The sequence below is a fragment of the Calidris pugnax genome, unplaced genomic scaffold (genome assembly GCF_001431845.1).
Source record: "Calidris pugnax isolate Ruff unplaced genomic scaffold, ASM143184v1 scaffold24, whole genome shotgun sequence".
Taxonomy (NCBI): domain Eukaryota; kingdom Metazoa; phylum Chordata; class Aves; order Charadriiformes; family Scolopacidae; genus Calidris; species Calidris pugnax.
This window is the reverse complement of record NW_015090922.1, coordinates 4,732,422-4,750,657: the sequence shown is the minus strand read 5'-3', so window position 1 is coordinate 4,750,657 and position 18,236 is coordinate 4,732,422. Positions and strand designations below refer to the sequence as shown.

The 18,236-nt window shown below is 36.1% G+C and overlaps 1 protein-coding gene across 2 annotated transcripts in view; it reads right to left on the bottom strand.

Annotated features, from left to right (window-relative positions):
- GPATCH2 (G-patch domain containing 2) overlaps nucleotides 1-18,236 on the bottom strand; it is a 120,614-nt gene that overhangs the window by 102,028 nt on the left and 350 nt on the right. For both annotated transcript variants that reach the window (XM_014951154.1, XM_014951155.1), the window contains exons 2-3: nucleotides 9,362-10,075; nucleotides 3,951-4,012 (exon numbers count right to left, since the gene is read on the bottom strand). In XM_014951154.1, coding sequence (XP_014806640.1) covers nucleotides 3,951-4,012; nucleotides 9,362-10,075 — 776 coding nt within the window. The remainder of the gene's footprint in view (nucleotides 1-3,950; nucleotides 4,013-9,361; nucleotides 10,076-18,236) is intronic.

The following is an 18,236-nucleotide window of genomic DNA, read 5'->3' as shown; positions in this document are numbered from 1 at the left end:
TCTGACCTTCTCCAATTTTAACTGTTTAACACTTTATTAATATAATTTTCCTTCCTATTTGCTTAGATCTTAAAGGGCATGCCAAGCGCTGCACGTCATGATTTAAGAGGTCTTAAGTCAAACTTTGAATTTCCCCAAGTGTACTAGTAGGTGTAGATGGACTAGGAATGCAGAATGTAGTGATTTATTTGCTACAACCACACTACAAAAGTCGTTAAAGAATATATTTGCAATTTTACTTCCCCCCCCACACCTATAACATCAACTAGTGTTTGAAAAATGTTACAGTTTTGTTAACATTGTGTTGAAAGCTTAACTTACCACTTGCCTTTTAACTTATAAGTTGCCCTTGTAAAACACACCTGTAAAGTATCCATAAATTGCAGGTGAACCTACTAGTTAGGCCTATAATAGAGTTGCATTATATGTTGCAATGTAAGAGTAGACATTTTGTTTTGAAACTCTTCTTGCAATAGTTTTCTACACCAGACATAACACTGCTTAGCATTAAAGGTTTTAATAATTGCAAAACAATTGTTTAAGAAAATTCTATTAGCAATAAAGGAAAGAGTGGGAAGAAAAAGGAAAATTACAACAATTTCTGATACATAAGCTTCAGTCACTGTTCAATCACTTTGTTAGCAGGCTCTCTCACCTCCAAACTCAAGGGCTTGACACATGCTTAAGATTTTGTGGTTTTGCTAACTACATTAAACCTTACCCCAAAGCTGCCCAATTTGCAAACCTCTGAAAAAAACACAACTCTTAAGAATTCACTTGAGGGTTAATAGTTCAACAGCTATCTTGTCCAGTGACTGTACCTGCGCTGAGCATTCTCTATGATCTTTAGCTTTTTCTGGCTGACTGTACAGGGTATGCAATGTTTCACAAAGGAAAAACATTTGGCACACTGAGATTGCAAAACATTGAGTACCGATTACTTTTGCCACAAGTAGTGAAATAGAGCACAGCAAGAGAGCTGCTTTTGCCATCTCATATGACTTAACATAAGCACCTGGCTAACTTGGAAAAGGAGGACAAGTGTGACTAGGCTTAGATGAGGACTTCATAGGAACAAAACAAATCAAACAAACAAAAAAGCTATGAGACTGGAACAGAGGCAGGCTGGAAAGAAAAAGGCTATAAAGGTTTTTGGAAAAAGGTTACATGGCACCACATACTAGAAGCTGAAGACAGGCTTTTCTTTTCTCATGGCAATGAAAATATATCTATCAGTTAATCCACTACCACCCCTAATTACAGCTACAGCTGGTTTTCTTGAATCAAATTATAAAAGTTGAAACTCTTCTGAGAGTCAATGCACAGAAGAGTACAGTTACTGTGGTGGAATTTATTTCCATTTGCTTTCTGAAACAATTTTGGAAAATTGTAAAAGTTGCAAGGTCAGGCACTGAAGTTCAGAACTCAACATTCAGCTATTTAACTGATTGGTCAACTGCTCAAAGAAATTGCTGCTTTAGATCACTTTATTTTCTATAATGCCTGCCCCATAGGATGAATATGCTTTGGGAATTAATTAGAGTTTTATAAAGAGTATTTGTCTGTAATAAATGGGATATGGTTCTTAATCTCAGAGACACAGAATGAATAAATGTTGCCCTGGAGAACAAGTTCGTCTTGTCCTCTGCTACCCAAACTTCTGAATGATGCCAGGCACATCATTTAAACCAAGTATTTCTCCAGATGGCATTAAGCAATCTCTGTTCACTTGAATTAGTGGAAACCACAAGTCAGAAGTGCAGAAAATTTGAACTACAAACAAGGTAAAGGTGCTGATGTTCTGAACATATATCCTGGATGAGGGAGACACTGGGAAGGCAGGAATCAAAGTCTAGCTTTTAAAAATGGACAACAAAAAAAGCCAGTTCTTCCCTTAAAACACTTGCATCCTGTCCTCTTCCAGCTTCATTTCTCTCATCTCTTTTCCTTTGCTTTTGTCAGATTTATTTCCTCCTTCATTCTTTTCAATTTTGTATGTGTCTTAGTTCAGCTATAAATTAATTTATAGAAATAAAATAACCTCACCTTACTTCATAAGGGGAGTACAAAGATAAAAGTTACTAGAATTTTCTTTGGGGGGGTGGGATAAGTATTATTAGAAAATAAACAATTTTGGGTTATAGTACTCTGATAGTACTTTCATGGAAAGTCTTTACAAAACCAAAGCTATAATACAAATTTAAGAATGTCTGAGATACATTGTGAAGCTAGAGGTCTTCTGATCATATCCACAAAATAATTGGTTCAAAGGTGAAATTAAAAAAATAATGTTTTGTCCTGACCATTTTCTTCTCAAGTTTAATTTTTGTTGTTCTTTTTATTTATAATTCAGAATACTATTTCGGGTCTAATGCTTTCTGCTTGAAAATTACAATCAAACTGAAATAAGGTTAAAAAACCCAAGCAGGCAAAAATAAGAATTAAAGCTCAGCACAACAATGAAAGAACACCGATGCCTTGTTTTCTCTCCTCCAACAAAATAATATATGGAGCCCAAAGTAACTCAGATGTTTTCAACCATAGTATTCAAAGTTTTAAATAATTTAGTTCAGGATTTAAGGACAAAAATATTGATAAAAATATATCAGTAGGGTACTTCAATAATGTATGTAATTATGAAATGTGGTAGGTCATGTTACATATAAACATAGAGAACAAAAGTTTTAAAAATTGCAACTCAGAAGAGAAATTCATATAAGGAAATAAAAACAAATATTTTTGACTTATTTCAGATTAAGATACTTTTCACCTAAAGTTAAAAGACTGATCTAAACTTTCAAAGAGAGCCTCAATTCTCCAGAAAAGCTATGTGTTAGCATAGGTAACTAGCACAACTAAAACCAGATACTCAGACTGGGACGTATAGTTTATGTAGTACAAGTTACTTTTAAGCAAGGAAGGTAACACCGGTTTTAAGTTTGAAAAATCATCTCCCTATTGTAATGTTAAAATAGAAGATAAAAGAAAGAAAAAACAAAAACAAAACCAAAAGAGACTGAAGAGAAAGCAAAAAAACCCAAAAAAACCAACCCTAAACCCCAAACATTCCTTTAACCTAAATCACTACTGTGCAATGGGCCAGGATTTGTTTTCTTGCACACACTCAAGTAGTCTATGGCAAACTGCATAAGAAAACAATCTCCATTACCATTAACTTGAAAGTGCCAACAGAAAAGCAAGTCTTAACCACTTGAAAGACTATTTTTGCCTCATTTTTATATACTGTCAAAGACAGCGAGTTCCTAGTCCATCAGCTGGGCACTAAGATGCTAGCATAACACAGGTAAATGTGTTGTACTTAAAAAAAAAGTCTTATACTTCCATCCTCAATAGTCTTATCACTTAAAAACACATGAGAACATTAAGTATACTAAAGGAAAATCTTGAATTTTCACAGAATTTTAGCTGAAGAAAAATTTTTCAGAGGGGAGACACTTTAAAGAGCGTGTATCCTCTAATCTCAGTGTTACGCTGCTGAACAAGTTGTTTGTTTGAAAGTACTTTTCAAACAAACTTCTGGATGAGAGAGAACTATAAAATCCTGCCAAACCAATTTGGAATAAAAGAAAGAAAAAAGCCACCTCAAATATAATTTGAGAAGCAACACTACGATCACAGAGTCTTGCCTTGAAAATTGAAGCAACTGAAGAACTAAAACTTAGTATAATCTTCCGGAGATGCTTAAGTTATAAGGATGTTTTTTATATTACAGAGACTGATTCTCAAGACAGCTTTTGATTAAGTCATAGATTCAGGACACTCCCTGGTAACATTTAAAAAAAAACTCAGAAAGCAAGCTATACTTCAACTCATTAAAATAGTAATAGCAACTGAATTATATTAATTAGCCTACGAAATTACTTGTAACGCTTACAGAATTTCAACTGATGTGGTTTGAGGGGTGGAGAAGGGAAAGATTGTTTCAATACCTTGTCTTCCCTCATCATTGGTAAACAAACCAGCATCGCTGCTGCTCAGACTGCTGGATTCACTGTAATAAGAGAAAGAAAGAAGCAGATCAAAAGAACAATTGATCTCTCAGTCGTAAAATTTTAAGGAGACAAGGCTGTGCTCAAATTGAACTTAAACCCAACAAACATAGGAAAGAAAATAGGATGACTTTTTTTTTTTAATCAAACTGCAAATATCCTAGTTCCATTAACTACAAAGCATGTTATTTTTGGCACATAAAACCATCGGAATCTAATGGTACTCTGAGAGTAAGCCAGATGTGACTGCAAAAAGGTGCTGACACAATTGATGCATTTTATTATCTGTTTCCATCAAATGCCCACTGCTCCCTGTGCAATTCAGCTTGATCCTGGAACACCACTGCTCAATAAAATAGGAAAAGTCTCAATCAAAAACAGCCTAAGCCTTCCTTCAGCACACAAAATATAAGAGTTTGAAAATCAAATTAACTTTCTAAACATTCACAAGTATTTTGGAAGACACTGCTTAAGGTTTCATGACATACTACTTGGGAAGAAAGAAAAAAAGTTTATTAAAAAGTAGCCAATTATATCAAAACAAAGCTCATCCTGAAGAAAGTAGGTATGATTAATGATTATAGCATCAACAAAAAAAAGCAAAGTACAGTTTACTTTTCTTTGACTTCCATCATGGCATTAAAATTAAACTATGTGTATAAACATGCACACACTTCTCTAAATTCAAAGACATCAATAGGTAAGGTATTTTCTTCTTTGCTGTATCCACATTGTTACAAACAATATTCCAGTTGTGTCTAAATATTAAAACAGACTTGCCTTGTAATAACGCAGATCACAATTTCGTGAGTTTCACACAAACAGATTTTTTTGTAAACCATTTATTTCCTTTTTTGTCAATAAAGTAGCTCTGCTAAGGAAGTAATACTCCCACCAAAATCTAATCACATTTAATTTACAGTATGATGTAAAACAATTTGAAAAAAAAAAAAATCACTTTGGTTTACCACACAAATTCAAGTGCAAGTTATAAATACTATGGCTACTCTCAATGTTCCATACAAGCTATTTATAAGAACTTGTGGTCTGTTTACCTTTCTACACTTATTCATATTAAAACTTACATGCAGTTCTATACTTGAATTTAACTGGTTTAAATTATTTTCAGTTACTATCTAATAATAAGTTACTTTTATTTTTGTTTTTAAATAACTAGTACACTTAGGAAAGTTATTTCCTTTTAAATGTTAATCTCTTACAAAAAGTAAGCCTCAATTTTTTAAGCTTATAATATGACTTCTATAAAATTTGTCTAGATATAAGTATACATTTAGTTTTTGTATCTTCCTTTGGGAGGCATCCCAAGAGGATCTGAAACACAATATGGTATGAGGAGACAGAAAGCAGTGAATTTTTTTTAAAGAATTATATTTATATATATATATAGGTAATTCTTACATATATGGTAAAGAATATAAAAATAATTTTCTATATACACACACAGATCTGTATTTGAAGATTAAGTTTTCTGAATCCTTGCTGTATCTTCTGCTTATCCATATTCTGACCGTATAAGCAATACTTATACCATCTTTTATACATAATATAATCAGAACAGATTTAAGCACTTGCACAACTGCCCTAAGCAGAAGAAAGAGAACAGGCATGCAATGAGATTGGGACCATCTTCCATGGGGGAGACCAGATCTTGAACTTCCTAATGTTACAAATCCTAATAAGTCTTTCTAGCAAGCATCCCATCCTCACTTTCATTACAACATAGATGGCTTTACTGTCCTTACGTTTCATTGTGCATAATTTCACATCATACATCTGAAAGAAAAAAAATCCCCTCTTCATAGATTCCTCTTGTCCATTTATTGTTTAACTGTATTTTTTTAAATGAAAGTTAAGAAATCCTTTCAACCCTAGTATTTCAGCAAGTTTTTAGTTTAGTTTCAACTAAAATTTTTAGTTTTGAGAAGTCTCCTTCCTTTTTTCTTTTTTTTTTAAGTAAGATATTTTAATTGTACAATAAATTGTACTGAAGGACTAGCCAGTTCATGAAAACATAACCACTTGAAATTGTAAAAATTACATATAATAATGTTTTGGTTGTTTGGGGTTTGTTTGTTTGTTTTTAAATCAAACCGTAATGCTGGCATATGCCATGGCAGTCACAGTGTTCTTTCTCTTCCTGCCACAGTCAAATAGGGCAGGGATTACAGCCGAGATAATTGCTACATGGCAGTCATTCCACTGAATAGATTCAAAACCTCTGGAATTAATACATTAATATCTAAGTACTTGAAGGCTATTATGATGGAATTTATTTCCTGTTTTAATATAATTTTGCACTGTACATTTCTAATTCTTTTGCTTTGTATGAGACTTCCTATCCCAGCAAGACCTCCAGGAAAAAACAAAAAGCCACGGATTCCTTCCAGTCCTATAAAATAGGGTATGCAAGCAAAAACTTGCAAGAAACAGCTCTGCTATCCAAAAAGCTTTCACAGCTTTATACATTCGTGGAATCAAGGAAGAAATACTTTTTATTACTAGTTATTATTACTAGCAAACTTGGTTTCTTATGAGACTTGTGACCTCTGTTGACTAACCAAGCCTGTCCCAGGGACAGACCAGCCAGTGACCGGCAGGCTGGTGGGTGGCTGGCTGAGATTCACTGCTGCTGCCTTTCAAAAGGGGCAATTGAGATTTCTCCTCTATTTAGTCACTTAAAATGCAAACAATTGCCAAAGCTTGCAGGAATTAAACATCATCCAGAATGCCATGCATTGCCGAATTTGGCTGAAACTGGCCAAGCATCTAAACATTGAGGATAAGGACAAATGAGCAAAGGACAGGCTCTGATCAAGAAAATCCGATTTCCAAGTGCTCAAAACCAACCTCACAGGAATTAATCTTTGGGATCATTTAGATGCTGATATTTGAAGAACTTGCAGACTCCTACTCCTGAACCCTGCATTTAAAAACCAGTTATTGTTGTGTTTGGTGTTTGAACACACACAAATAAAAGACTGCAAAAGAAGTCTCACTTAGCATTTTTAATGTGCACTTCAAATATATAGGTTATGTTATTTCGAAGTAATCTCATGTATGCACTGAAAACTTGTCACCAGTTTTATATACAAGCAATTTAACTCCCATTAAATTTTATTTGCTTTGTTTTGTTTTTAAAAACTGAACTTTTAAAAATTTAATCTTTTTTTTAGAAAAATAATTAAACTGTATGCACACAAATGTACAAAACTAGAGCAGCTTTGTATACTTTCTATTTTTCTTCTTTCAGCAAGTCTTGCTGAAGCATGAATCCTGTCCAAGACGCTTTGTTAGCTCTCCGTGTCTTGTGCAATCTTACAAAACTAATGTTCCCTTTTAAAATCTCAGCTTTTACTTTTAGAACATATTCTTAGGAAGAGTTTGCTAGTTGTTTCTGATTCTTCTGGTTAAATTGTCTCAAACAAAAGAGGCATTATTGCATTTAAGTAAAGTTAGTTTAAAACGAGTTAAAATTATTTACATATAAAACACTGAGATACAGTATGGACCCAAGATGGGATACAGTGGATTTCTCATCACATTTTGGAATGCAAGTTTTCTAATTTGGTGGTTTACAAACCTTTTGGTACAGATGACCATTGCGAGAAATTCAGTAGAATAACAGACCATCCCTCAACCATGTGCATGAGCAGAGAACACTGAAGATGAGAATGGCTTTAAAGGTCATTTATTGGGGTCAGAGACAAACGAAGTATGATTTGAAAAACGACACCATTATGTGTAACAAAACATTAAGCATTCTGAATAGAAAGATGAAGTTTTAAATCAGTAACATTTCTTTTGTGAAAAAAAAAAACAACAAAATATTCAGACCGACATGGAAGTAGCACAGTTTTGGAGTCTAGAGGGGATTTTTGTATTGATCACTCCTCTCCCCATTCAAAAGTTATCTACACAATTTTTGAGTTGGAGAACTGTTACCCTTGTAATATAACAGAATTTTTTTTATAAATAAAAAAGTGATAAGACTATGGACATATGATAACACAATGGTTCCTAGCTCCAAGGAAATTTTTAAAGCTCTGTCTTTAGGTACCGAATTGGGGGAACAGACTCCCAGTATCATCAAAGAAGGAAGTTTTCTAAAGGCTTCCTGACAACACACACTCTTGTCTTGCATGTTGAAATAAGATGTCTGAATTTACACTGGCTGCCTTAAGGGCTGCTTCTGCTCTAGGAATTAAGACATTACAAACAATCTTTAAAATTCATGATTCTTTCAGCTGCTTATTGTCTCAGGTGAGGGACAAAACAAGTATGTAATGAAAAGACTTAGAAGAACCTTTCTGACCTTAGTCACCAACACTGCTGTTATTACTGTAACCCATCTGCCTGCTCTGGCCAAAACCCCTGGGTATTTTCTGCATCTCAACTCTGCCTCCCCAGTAAGAAAAAGACTAAATAGTTTATAGATAAAATGCCTACAAAAAAAACAGGGACACTAGTACTGTCAGGCAACTGACCAAAATTATGTGTTTTAATATGAGTCTGTCTTGTTGACAGTTCTGCATTCAGAACCAGGCACATGGGATAAACATAATCAAGCTTACTAGGCCCTGCAGGTAACATCCCTTGTGCATGGTGGAAAAAATGACTTACACCTTATTGTGTTGTCAAAATAGTACTTTGGAAACAATTACCATTGTACTATGACTGCTGTCTGGAATGGATGGATGAGGTGTACTGCCAAAGAGTCATCATTCCCCCATTTTTCTAATGGTAAGCTCAGGTGTTTCTGAACTGTAAATTGGTTTTTGCATTTCGTAAATGATGTATATCCTTGGCAACCTGCAGACTTTTTATGCCCATGACACATAAGAACATACTGTCTAAATGGTGACTCTAAACACTGACAACCTTTCTGATGAATAGAGATAACAATCAAAGCACCAATGTCTAGAAATTGGAAAAACACTTAATTTTTGTCTTAGAACTGTCACCAGTTGAAATACCCAGAAAAAACCCCAACGTATTAATCATTTGTTTATTCTGTCATTCTTAATCTTGAAACAGTTCAAATGTGTTGTTTCAAGAAGTTGTTTTCCTGGTATTCTTCTGCTACATGACTATTTTATGCTGAATTCCTTAACCTAAGCAACTCATATATATTAAAAACAGTAGACTTAAAAAAAAAAGAATTAAGAGTAACTTGTTAAAACATATCCTATTGATCTGTTATACTATATACTATAGAATACATTTTAACTCTAGAGTTAAAGAAAAATCCAAACATTCAAAATACAAGCAACTGTAAGAAAAGCAAACAAAAATTATCCAAAGTTTCTGTAAAAAGGAAAAGAAAGAATAACCTGTCACTCATGTTGTCATCTGAGCCTTTTTGCTCCTCATACTCCATTTTGTCCTTATTTGCTTGGTTTACTTCTTCATTTTCTATAACTACTCCTTCATCCAAAATTTCCGGTCCTTGTCGAGCTGCAGCTACTTTTCTTTTTTTCACTTTGCTCTTGGAAAACTCTTGGTGTTGGTATGATTTATTATTATTGTCCATTTCTTGATCTCTGCTGTTATCCTGCTGTTGAGTTATTGTCAGTGCATTAGAGACTTCTGATGGCAGATCTATTGCCATCCGTTTTACCTTCCTTCTCCTGCGCAAAGTTCTGTTTCCCAAACTGTCAACAGCCAAATCTGGTTCATGCCACAGAGGTCTTTTGCCTCTAATGTTATTCAAGTTTGAGGAAGGCCTCCGTTTAGCAACCAACAACTGGTCATCAGAGTCACTGTGGTCTTTCTTATTAGCATGATTCTCCCTGTAGTCTTTGTTTGATTCTTCTAAACTGGAATCAGAACCTTCACTTAAGCAGTGACCAGTCTCCCAGGGATGATGGGTGGTAAATGAACGTCTTTTTCGTCCCCTCCTTTTCCTTGCCTGTCGTTTTAGAAGACAAGACACACTTCGAGAATGATCTCCAGTATCAGCAAAACCTCCTCTGGCTTGCTCCGAACTTTCTTCCAGCGCTGAGACTAGATCGTGAACCAGCTCCTCCATAGTCCTACTGAAATGCCTACATATTTCAAGGAAAAAAAACAAAACAACAAAAACACACAAATGAATCTGAAGCGTTAAGCATAAACTCTAACAATTTTACCTGCGAAAATTATTTTAGTCACTTTAGACAAGGTAGTCTTAATGTCCACCTATAAAGATTATTGTATTTCTGCTAGGAGACAAAACCTTGCCAACTACTATGCAATTTGCAACACATGAGCACACATTCCTTTTAAAGGAATCTTTCTCAATTTTTTGTGTTGGAAAGAAGCAGGGGGTGAGTGGGTGTTCCCCATTTGGTTTTGACCTCACTATTATTGTTTGGTTTTAATTCACCTCATCACATTTTTATGATTTTCAGGATTCCACATGGGAAGAGGATCAAAGACCATTCACTCTAACTGCAGGTAGGGAGCACATTTTAAATTTATGAATGGAAATGGAATACATAATATTCCTCCTTGCTAGTATATTACAGAGTTCTGTTGAAGAGTTGCCATTATGATAAAATATTTTTAAGGATAATTATCTCTTGATGCTGCCTAAATGTCAAAATGAGTAATTATTTGATAACATATGGTCTCTTTTTTTTTTTTAAAGCAACTAATTCTGTCTTTCCAAATGGCTGGTATGTTTAATTTTTTAAAAAATATTAATTCAGTGGGGTGATATTAGGTTGAGAGAATACCCTACTATGGGTAACTCTAAAGTTGCAAATGCAAAGTTTCCCACCACATATAGGCACTCGCATCCCTAGAATCACACGCAGGGTGCATGTAGGGAAAAATATCCCTAAACACAGTGTCCAATTAAGGTCTTATCCTTTTAAATGCTTTGCTCCTTCCTCCTCAAATTTCACTAGCACTTGAGATGTCTTTAACTCATGCTTCAGTAAGTTCACTCATGCATTACATGAACATAATTACAAAAAGGAGAGAAAACACGAAGTGATTGCTGCTAAACTCTAATCCTTCTCTGAAGGCTGTGAACCTTCTCTGTAAACACAGCAATCAGATTCTCACATCAAAGCATCAGAAGAACCCTTTCATTAAGGTGAAGCAGAGAATAATATTCACACTCTGTACTACATTACACCCACAGATAAATATGGAAGACACTCAGTATATGTAAAGGATCTTTAAAAGCAAGACTCTTCATTTTGTTTTACAATATAAATTGATGGAGGAATTAACAAATAGTTTTCTACCCGTATCAGCAGAGTTGTAGACGTGGAGAAAATCTGGCCACATAGCATACAGGCTCCCCCTCTCACTTATCCCAAGCTCCAATATTAAAGGTACTTAATGGTGATGGCTGAATGGACAGTCATGAACCATAAAGTACACAAACTTTAAATATTAATGGAGGAACTGAAGAGCATGTTTAAGGAAAAATTCAAGCTGGTCATGAAATACCTTACCTACAGAAATCATATATTCTCCTTTTAAACTATTCTCAGCAATTTTAAATACTTCGATTTCAAGATCACCAAAAGGGACAGAGAGGTAGAAACATAAGTGCATTTTGAATTTTTTGAACTACTGTGTCACTTGCCTTTAATTCTCTTCATCTATCCTGCTGTAATCTCTAGTTCTATTACTCCCTCTTAACCTAAGATTTTCTTTGGCTCCAAGTACAGCAGAATCACCTTATCTTGTAACGGATGAGACAGCTCTGGAAGTGTGTTAGACTTTCTCCTTAATCCATTTGGTTCACAGGAATCAAAACCTACATAATAACCCAATAATACTTCTCAGAAGCAAGAGAAGCAAAACAGTAGGAAATGAAACAATGGTTTTCTGAAAATTCAGAGAGAAAAAGAAAAGGGGAAGGCAATCAATTGAGAAGTTACTTTGAGACATGTGGCATCAAAATAATTTAAAACTAATTCTTACTTTGAGTTTTCAAAGTTTGGATTACTTTGGAGGGGTTTTAGGGGGTGTGTGGTGGCTTTGATTGTTTTTTGCTTGGTTTTTTTTGTGTAGTACGAATTTCAATCACCAGTAGAGGCAAGTCCAGGTATATTTGTACAAGGTTTCTACGCATGATGCTTAAGTAGATATATTATCCCATGTTTCTCAGTAGCTATAACTGCACAATGGGGAGGGCACTGGCACCTTTAGCCTTATTGTGTTAAAAACCCAAGAAGACAGCTAACCTTGCAGGTACGTAGAAAGCAGATGCCCTTGAGATTTAAAGGGCTTTTAATACTTCTCTGCTAATATAACAGGAGCTATAAGATTCAAAGAGATGAACTCCAGGACATTTATTTGGGTTAATTTGAGAGATCAATTCTCCCAGCTGCCTGCCCAGCCCTCTGCCACAGGCACATTTACAGCAAACTGAAAGAAGTGGAGGTGCACCAAAAACTAAACAAGTAGGCTCAAAGTAAACAGGTTTCTGCTAACATGTCAGAATATGAACTAGCACATACATCTCTTGCAGCCTTTCTGCTACTGCCCCTGCAGCAAAGTGAAACGCAAAGGAAAAACGGGGACATTAATGACTTACACCACAGTTTATGATTAATTTGATCAACTCAGTGCCCCTAATCCGTACAGATAACTATACCACTAAAATCAATGCTGTGCCCACTCTAGGAGTTACAATTTACTCCAGGTAATGGCATAAGTATGGTGATAAAATTGCCTTAGTTCTATGAAATACTTCAAGACCAAACACAATATATCCAGTTTGGATTTATAGATCTGATCTAAAGTTGCCTTTAATTCCCCACAAATACTGTCAATACAGATGATGCCAGATCAAAAGACAGAACTCAAAAGGAGTGAATGCCAAAGTGTTTCTGAAGTAAAGGGATAACATACCCTGAACAGTAAAGTACTTACTTTCCCTCAGACTACATCTTTGAACATTATGCACTCCTGCAATTAATCTTTTCTATTAAGTATCAGGTCTCTTCATAAGAGTGACCTTGTTTACCCTAAAAATTACAGGCATGGTCTCATGTATATAGCTCAATATAGCTCTATCCTAACTGCATTACCTCTCGGACAGATCAGATAAATTAATATTATAATTACTTCAACACATTTCCTTAGGAAGATTATAAGAATTACTTGATCTGTTTGGGACACCGGAAGCTCCTTTGTAACAGATTGAGAATACAACACACACACACTACTTCAGCTTTTATTCACATTGTACTTTCAATATGCCAGTGGTCCACATTAAAACCCAACATCCTGAAAACCCAAGAAATCTCTTTTGATTAATTTTATTGGAGCTCTCATTTCTCTTGCTATAACTAAACACAAAAGAAATGGCAACAGCAACTAGATAGAATAGTTAATCTGAAATCTGTCTCCAAAATTCAAGAGTGTATACCTATTACAGCCTTATTTATCAGACAAACTCAGTTTTGCAACATTCTTCATTGTTCATAACCAGCTGTCAAGCTTGTATTCCAAACCTATGAAGTAATTTTAATCATTGCTGCAGATGTTACTGTAACAAAAATATTTGCATTTGAAATAGGTTGAAAAATAACTACAGTAAATATTAAAGACATTACCAGCGAGTATCAACTGCATTCAGTAAGACGAGAAATTTCAAAGGTTGTAATAAGGAATGTAGAGCAACATATTGAGGTACATAAAATATTAAGTTGAGCCATAGTTTAGCATGACTCACATAAGGCTATAAAAATGCTGTTACAGCAACAGCCCACAGCTAGCAATAAACTGTAATGTCTTCGCCAGGAGAAGATTCCACTTTACTATAAAAAAAATAAAATATCTAGTTTGCCTATGCTGACCTTTACATTTATCTGAAGTGATTTTAATGTAGTTCATCAAAAGCTGACCCATTTCCTCTCTAACCCCTACCAGAACAAACCATAAAAGTGCTGTTGCAGGAAACAGTGTAACTGCTTTCACCTACTCCAAAACAGTTCACACAGCTTGTGTTCAGCCTTAATATTTGAACTGAAACTTCTAATGGAAGTAATAGGCACTTACTTTTTCAGTGACTATCATTTTTGTTCACTTCTCACCTAAACCATGTAACAATGTAGAGCTCTGACTGCTCACAAAATATTTAAAAAACCATGCACTGACGGGAAGGCTAGTTTCGCTTCACAACTCATAAGCAGAGGCAGTATCTTTTACTAAACCGCCGGCTGCGTTGACATTTACTTTCAAGTTCTATACCTTTTCCTGTTAAATTGAGTTATTTAACTCAATATACTCAAATATATATGAGCTTATTTAACTCAAAACCTCAAATATATATGAGCTAAAGTTATTCTTTCATATCTCTCACCAATTCTGAAAAGAATCATAACTTCTGTGGCCTTCACAACCCACTTTGACCACAAGCTGAGCACAAGAAATATCAAGTAGTTCCTTGAACACCAGGATTATAATTCCAATATGGATTATCTGATGTCTCATAACATGGCTGTAATCACAGCATACCTTTACGCTCAGACAGGTACTAATTAGAAACCCATTTCTCTACCTCAGAAGTTTTTTTCACAAAGTCTTAGAAACACCGGTTTTGAGACCTCTACTTTATTGATGAATGTGACTGAAATTTGGATTGAACAGGTGCAAGCATTAGGGAGAGAGCAGCAGATGATAAATCTCACCACCTTGCCTGAAGGATTTACGGATTCAGAGAAGAGTGTCACGGCTCTTGGGATACACAAAGGTGAAAGCAAAATGGACCAACACAAATTAGTTAAAAGGAACTAAGAAGCTAGCAAGAAACTACGGTAGATGAGGAAATAAACAATAAGCTCCTACGTACCATAGGCTTATGGTATACATCAGAAACAGAAACTGTACCTAAATTATTTAAACTTGGCTGTCATCAAATGGCTATCACCAGGAGGAGAACAAAGCATCCAGTTCCACATCCAAACCTATTTATGTCCTTAGGCGTTGTCTGCTGGACAACCAGGTACGCAAAGTTGCACAACCACCAGAATGTGTTCTACCCCATAGCAACCATCGTCGAGGGGTGTTAACAACTAGCTATCGAGCTACAGAAGATGCCCATACTCTTCCACTTCTAAGGTTCCTGCTCAGTGCTTCCTGTAATGACTAATAGCAAGTGCACTAGCAGCACATTCACAAATCTGACATGCAGACCAAAGAAACGTAATACAAATGCAACTTTCACATTATAAAATTTAAAAATGTGACAGTGTCAGAGCAGAAACTCACAGAAATTAAATGACAGAAGACAATTATTTTGAGTTTCATATAAAGCAGCGTGAACAGTTACAAGAATTGAGGACTCTCAAGACAAGTCATGATACTATGCTGGAGCATATCTATACCTAAAAAGCAAAAAAACAAACTTTCCCAGGCTATTGCTCATCTCCAACGTATGCCAACTCTCCTTTTTTTGCAGTCAGTTATATATGTGTATAAACCAGTTTCACAAAATAAAGTACAGGAGGAGTTTAAAAAAAAAAAAAAGAAAGTTTACGGATGTCATTGTTCTACAACTAAAGACATAATTACTACACTTGCTGGAAACTTCTGTTTCTACTCTTTTGCATATCAAATCTAGAGCTGCCATATATTGAATGGCATACAATTATTCACAACATTGTATTCCTCCAATCGCATACTACACATCAGTTCTTGGTACCAATTCTGTACCTGAGAAACTTCCAAGTCTTGGAATTTCCCTACGCCTCTACACAATAAAACTTTATTAGTATTTGAGGAATGATAGAATTTTATTAACTGATTATGCAGCTGATCCCCCTAAAAATTAGGGCCAGACAAACTTGCAATAAGTACAGCTGACTCTTCTACAACTGCTGCTTATCTAAGAAGGCACAACAATAAATACTACTAATAAATATCAAGTCTAGTGATATTTAACAGTGAAAAAGTGTTCAGTACAGAGCAATGGTATACAGCCAGAAAGATGCTGACATGAAGTGCATTTAATAAGATTCTAACGAATTGGTCAGCCAGAAATGAGATTTAGAGCAATTTATCATGAGAGGTAGCAATTCTTCCAATCCCATTGCTGCAATTCACTGATAGGCTTGCCCTTTTCAGAAGTATGACTTTATTAATTAATTGTCAAGGTGGAGAATCACATGAACTGTCAAATGATGGTAATATGCTATAGCACCAAAGTCATTATCAAAAGAATCAGAGTGCCCAGTAAGTATCCAAAATGCAAATCATTCCTAAATTGTTACATGTATTCACAGTATAAATGAAAAACATTCAGCTTCAGAGGAACTTTACACCCAAACTGAACACACTTACTCTGTGGCTGTTCTGAATCTTCTTACTTCTTTAGGGTCTTAATGTTTTTAGAAAGCACAAGTTCTTGTTTTCTATATCAAGTATTAGAGATTGAAAAAAACCATTTCTTGGATCTCACTCAAATGGGTTTCCTTTAACAGACGGCTTCTGAAATAACTTACGTATAAGGATAAGAAAAGTGTCTGGCTCTGAGGAGTAGTCAGATTTTTAACAGATCTTCCTTCGCAACTGCTAAACTAACAGTCCTATAGATAGGACTTCAATAATTCTCTCTGTACTGAATTCTTTTGGACAGTATATTTGCACAAGCAAAATCATTACTGTGCGATTACAGTTATAGAAAAACATGCCAAATTCCCACACCTTGTGTTGCTGAACACTATAGTTAAAGCCTTTGCAACTAAGTAACTTTACGTGGACACAAAATAGCAAAATTTAAAGACAGGTTAAGTATATAATGAAAATTTTCTCAGAGTACAGATACAAGTTCGGAATGCCTTAGGCAAAGTTCCTAATGCATGCAGGACTACTACCAAAATAAAAATACTTCTGCCAGTAGAGCATACCTCATTCTCTGACGTGTTCTGAATTACACCAACAGAAGTAAAGTTACATCTACACCAGGCAAATTCTCATGCCTGACAATACTGGCAAACTTCTAGCAAATATATATTATCTGGGCTAATAAAATTCCCCTTCAAAAGTTTTCGCATTTAGAAATGTGTAAAGAAGCCACGAAAATAACCACAGGAAAAAAACAGTGGTATGAGCAGAACGGCAGGGGGAATGGAGTTTTCTATATAAGAAAACTAAGCAGGGAGCCCTTCTCTTCCTCTTCTTCCCCATCACCTCAAAAAGACCCACAGAAAAATCTATTTCAGATCTGGGAACTCTATGGGCAGGTGTCTGTATACATAACATGGCCTCAAATTACCAACATTCAAGGAAAACAAAACAAAAATAACCCCCCACCACCCCCCTCTCCACTTTCATGAATGGAAGTGAAATTAACTAGAAGTCACACGCAACAGCTGATACCTAACATAGCACGAAGGAAACGAAAGGCTTCCTAGCAGGTTGCTTGGGATGTGTCTCTTCCATCGTGTCTCTCCACTACCAGTCTTTATATCCCTATGGCCTCTTAACAAAACAAACGTTTCCCTTTTTCTATTCTGTTACTCAGTTTCCCTTCTTCACAGTTCCCCAAAAAAACCCCAACAAATAAAAAAACCAACAAATACAGCCTTTGGGGGTCACAGTGCTAGCATATACAATTACATCAAACAGTAAATCTGATATTGCAGTAGGATATACTTTCCATATACCCATACTTTCCCTACTCATTGGCTACAGCTGCACTTGTTGATTCTTGGTTGACAACAAAATAGCTTCAGAGCAGCAACCCCACCAAAACAGATGCTTCTGCAGCACACACTGCAAAGGGCTTACACCTTAGAGTCTACCACAGTTAGAAAAACCCAAACACACACATACAAAACCCTAAATAAGCTTGCGACAAAAAGTTTTGTTTATCGGTTGCCTGCCCTCCTTTTTTAGCAAGGAGGAGAGGTTTCTTCCCCAGCCCGCTGCTCGCTTCCAAACACGGCAAGAGTCGCCGAGACGTGCCCGGGGCACCTGCCCGGTCGCCAACCCCTCTTCCCCCGGAGGCCTTGGGCGGAGAAGAAAGCACCGAGGCCTCTCCTCCCAAGCACCCGTGAGCCGCGGCGGGGCGGGAGAGCAGGCGAGGCCTGGCAGCCCGCCGGGCAGCGGGGAGGATCGGCCAGGGCGGGGGCAACGCTTGCCCCCCGCATTTCCCCGCATTCCACGCACGGCGCGGAGATGGTGCCTCCGATCCCCTCCCGCAAACACCGGCATCGCCCCGGAGGGCGGCGGAGACGTTCCCCCCCGTTCCCC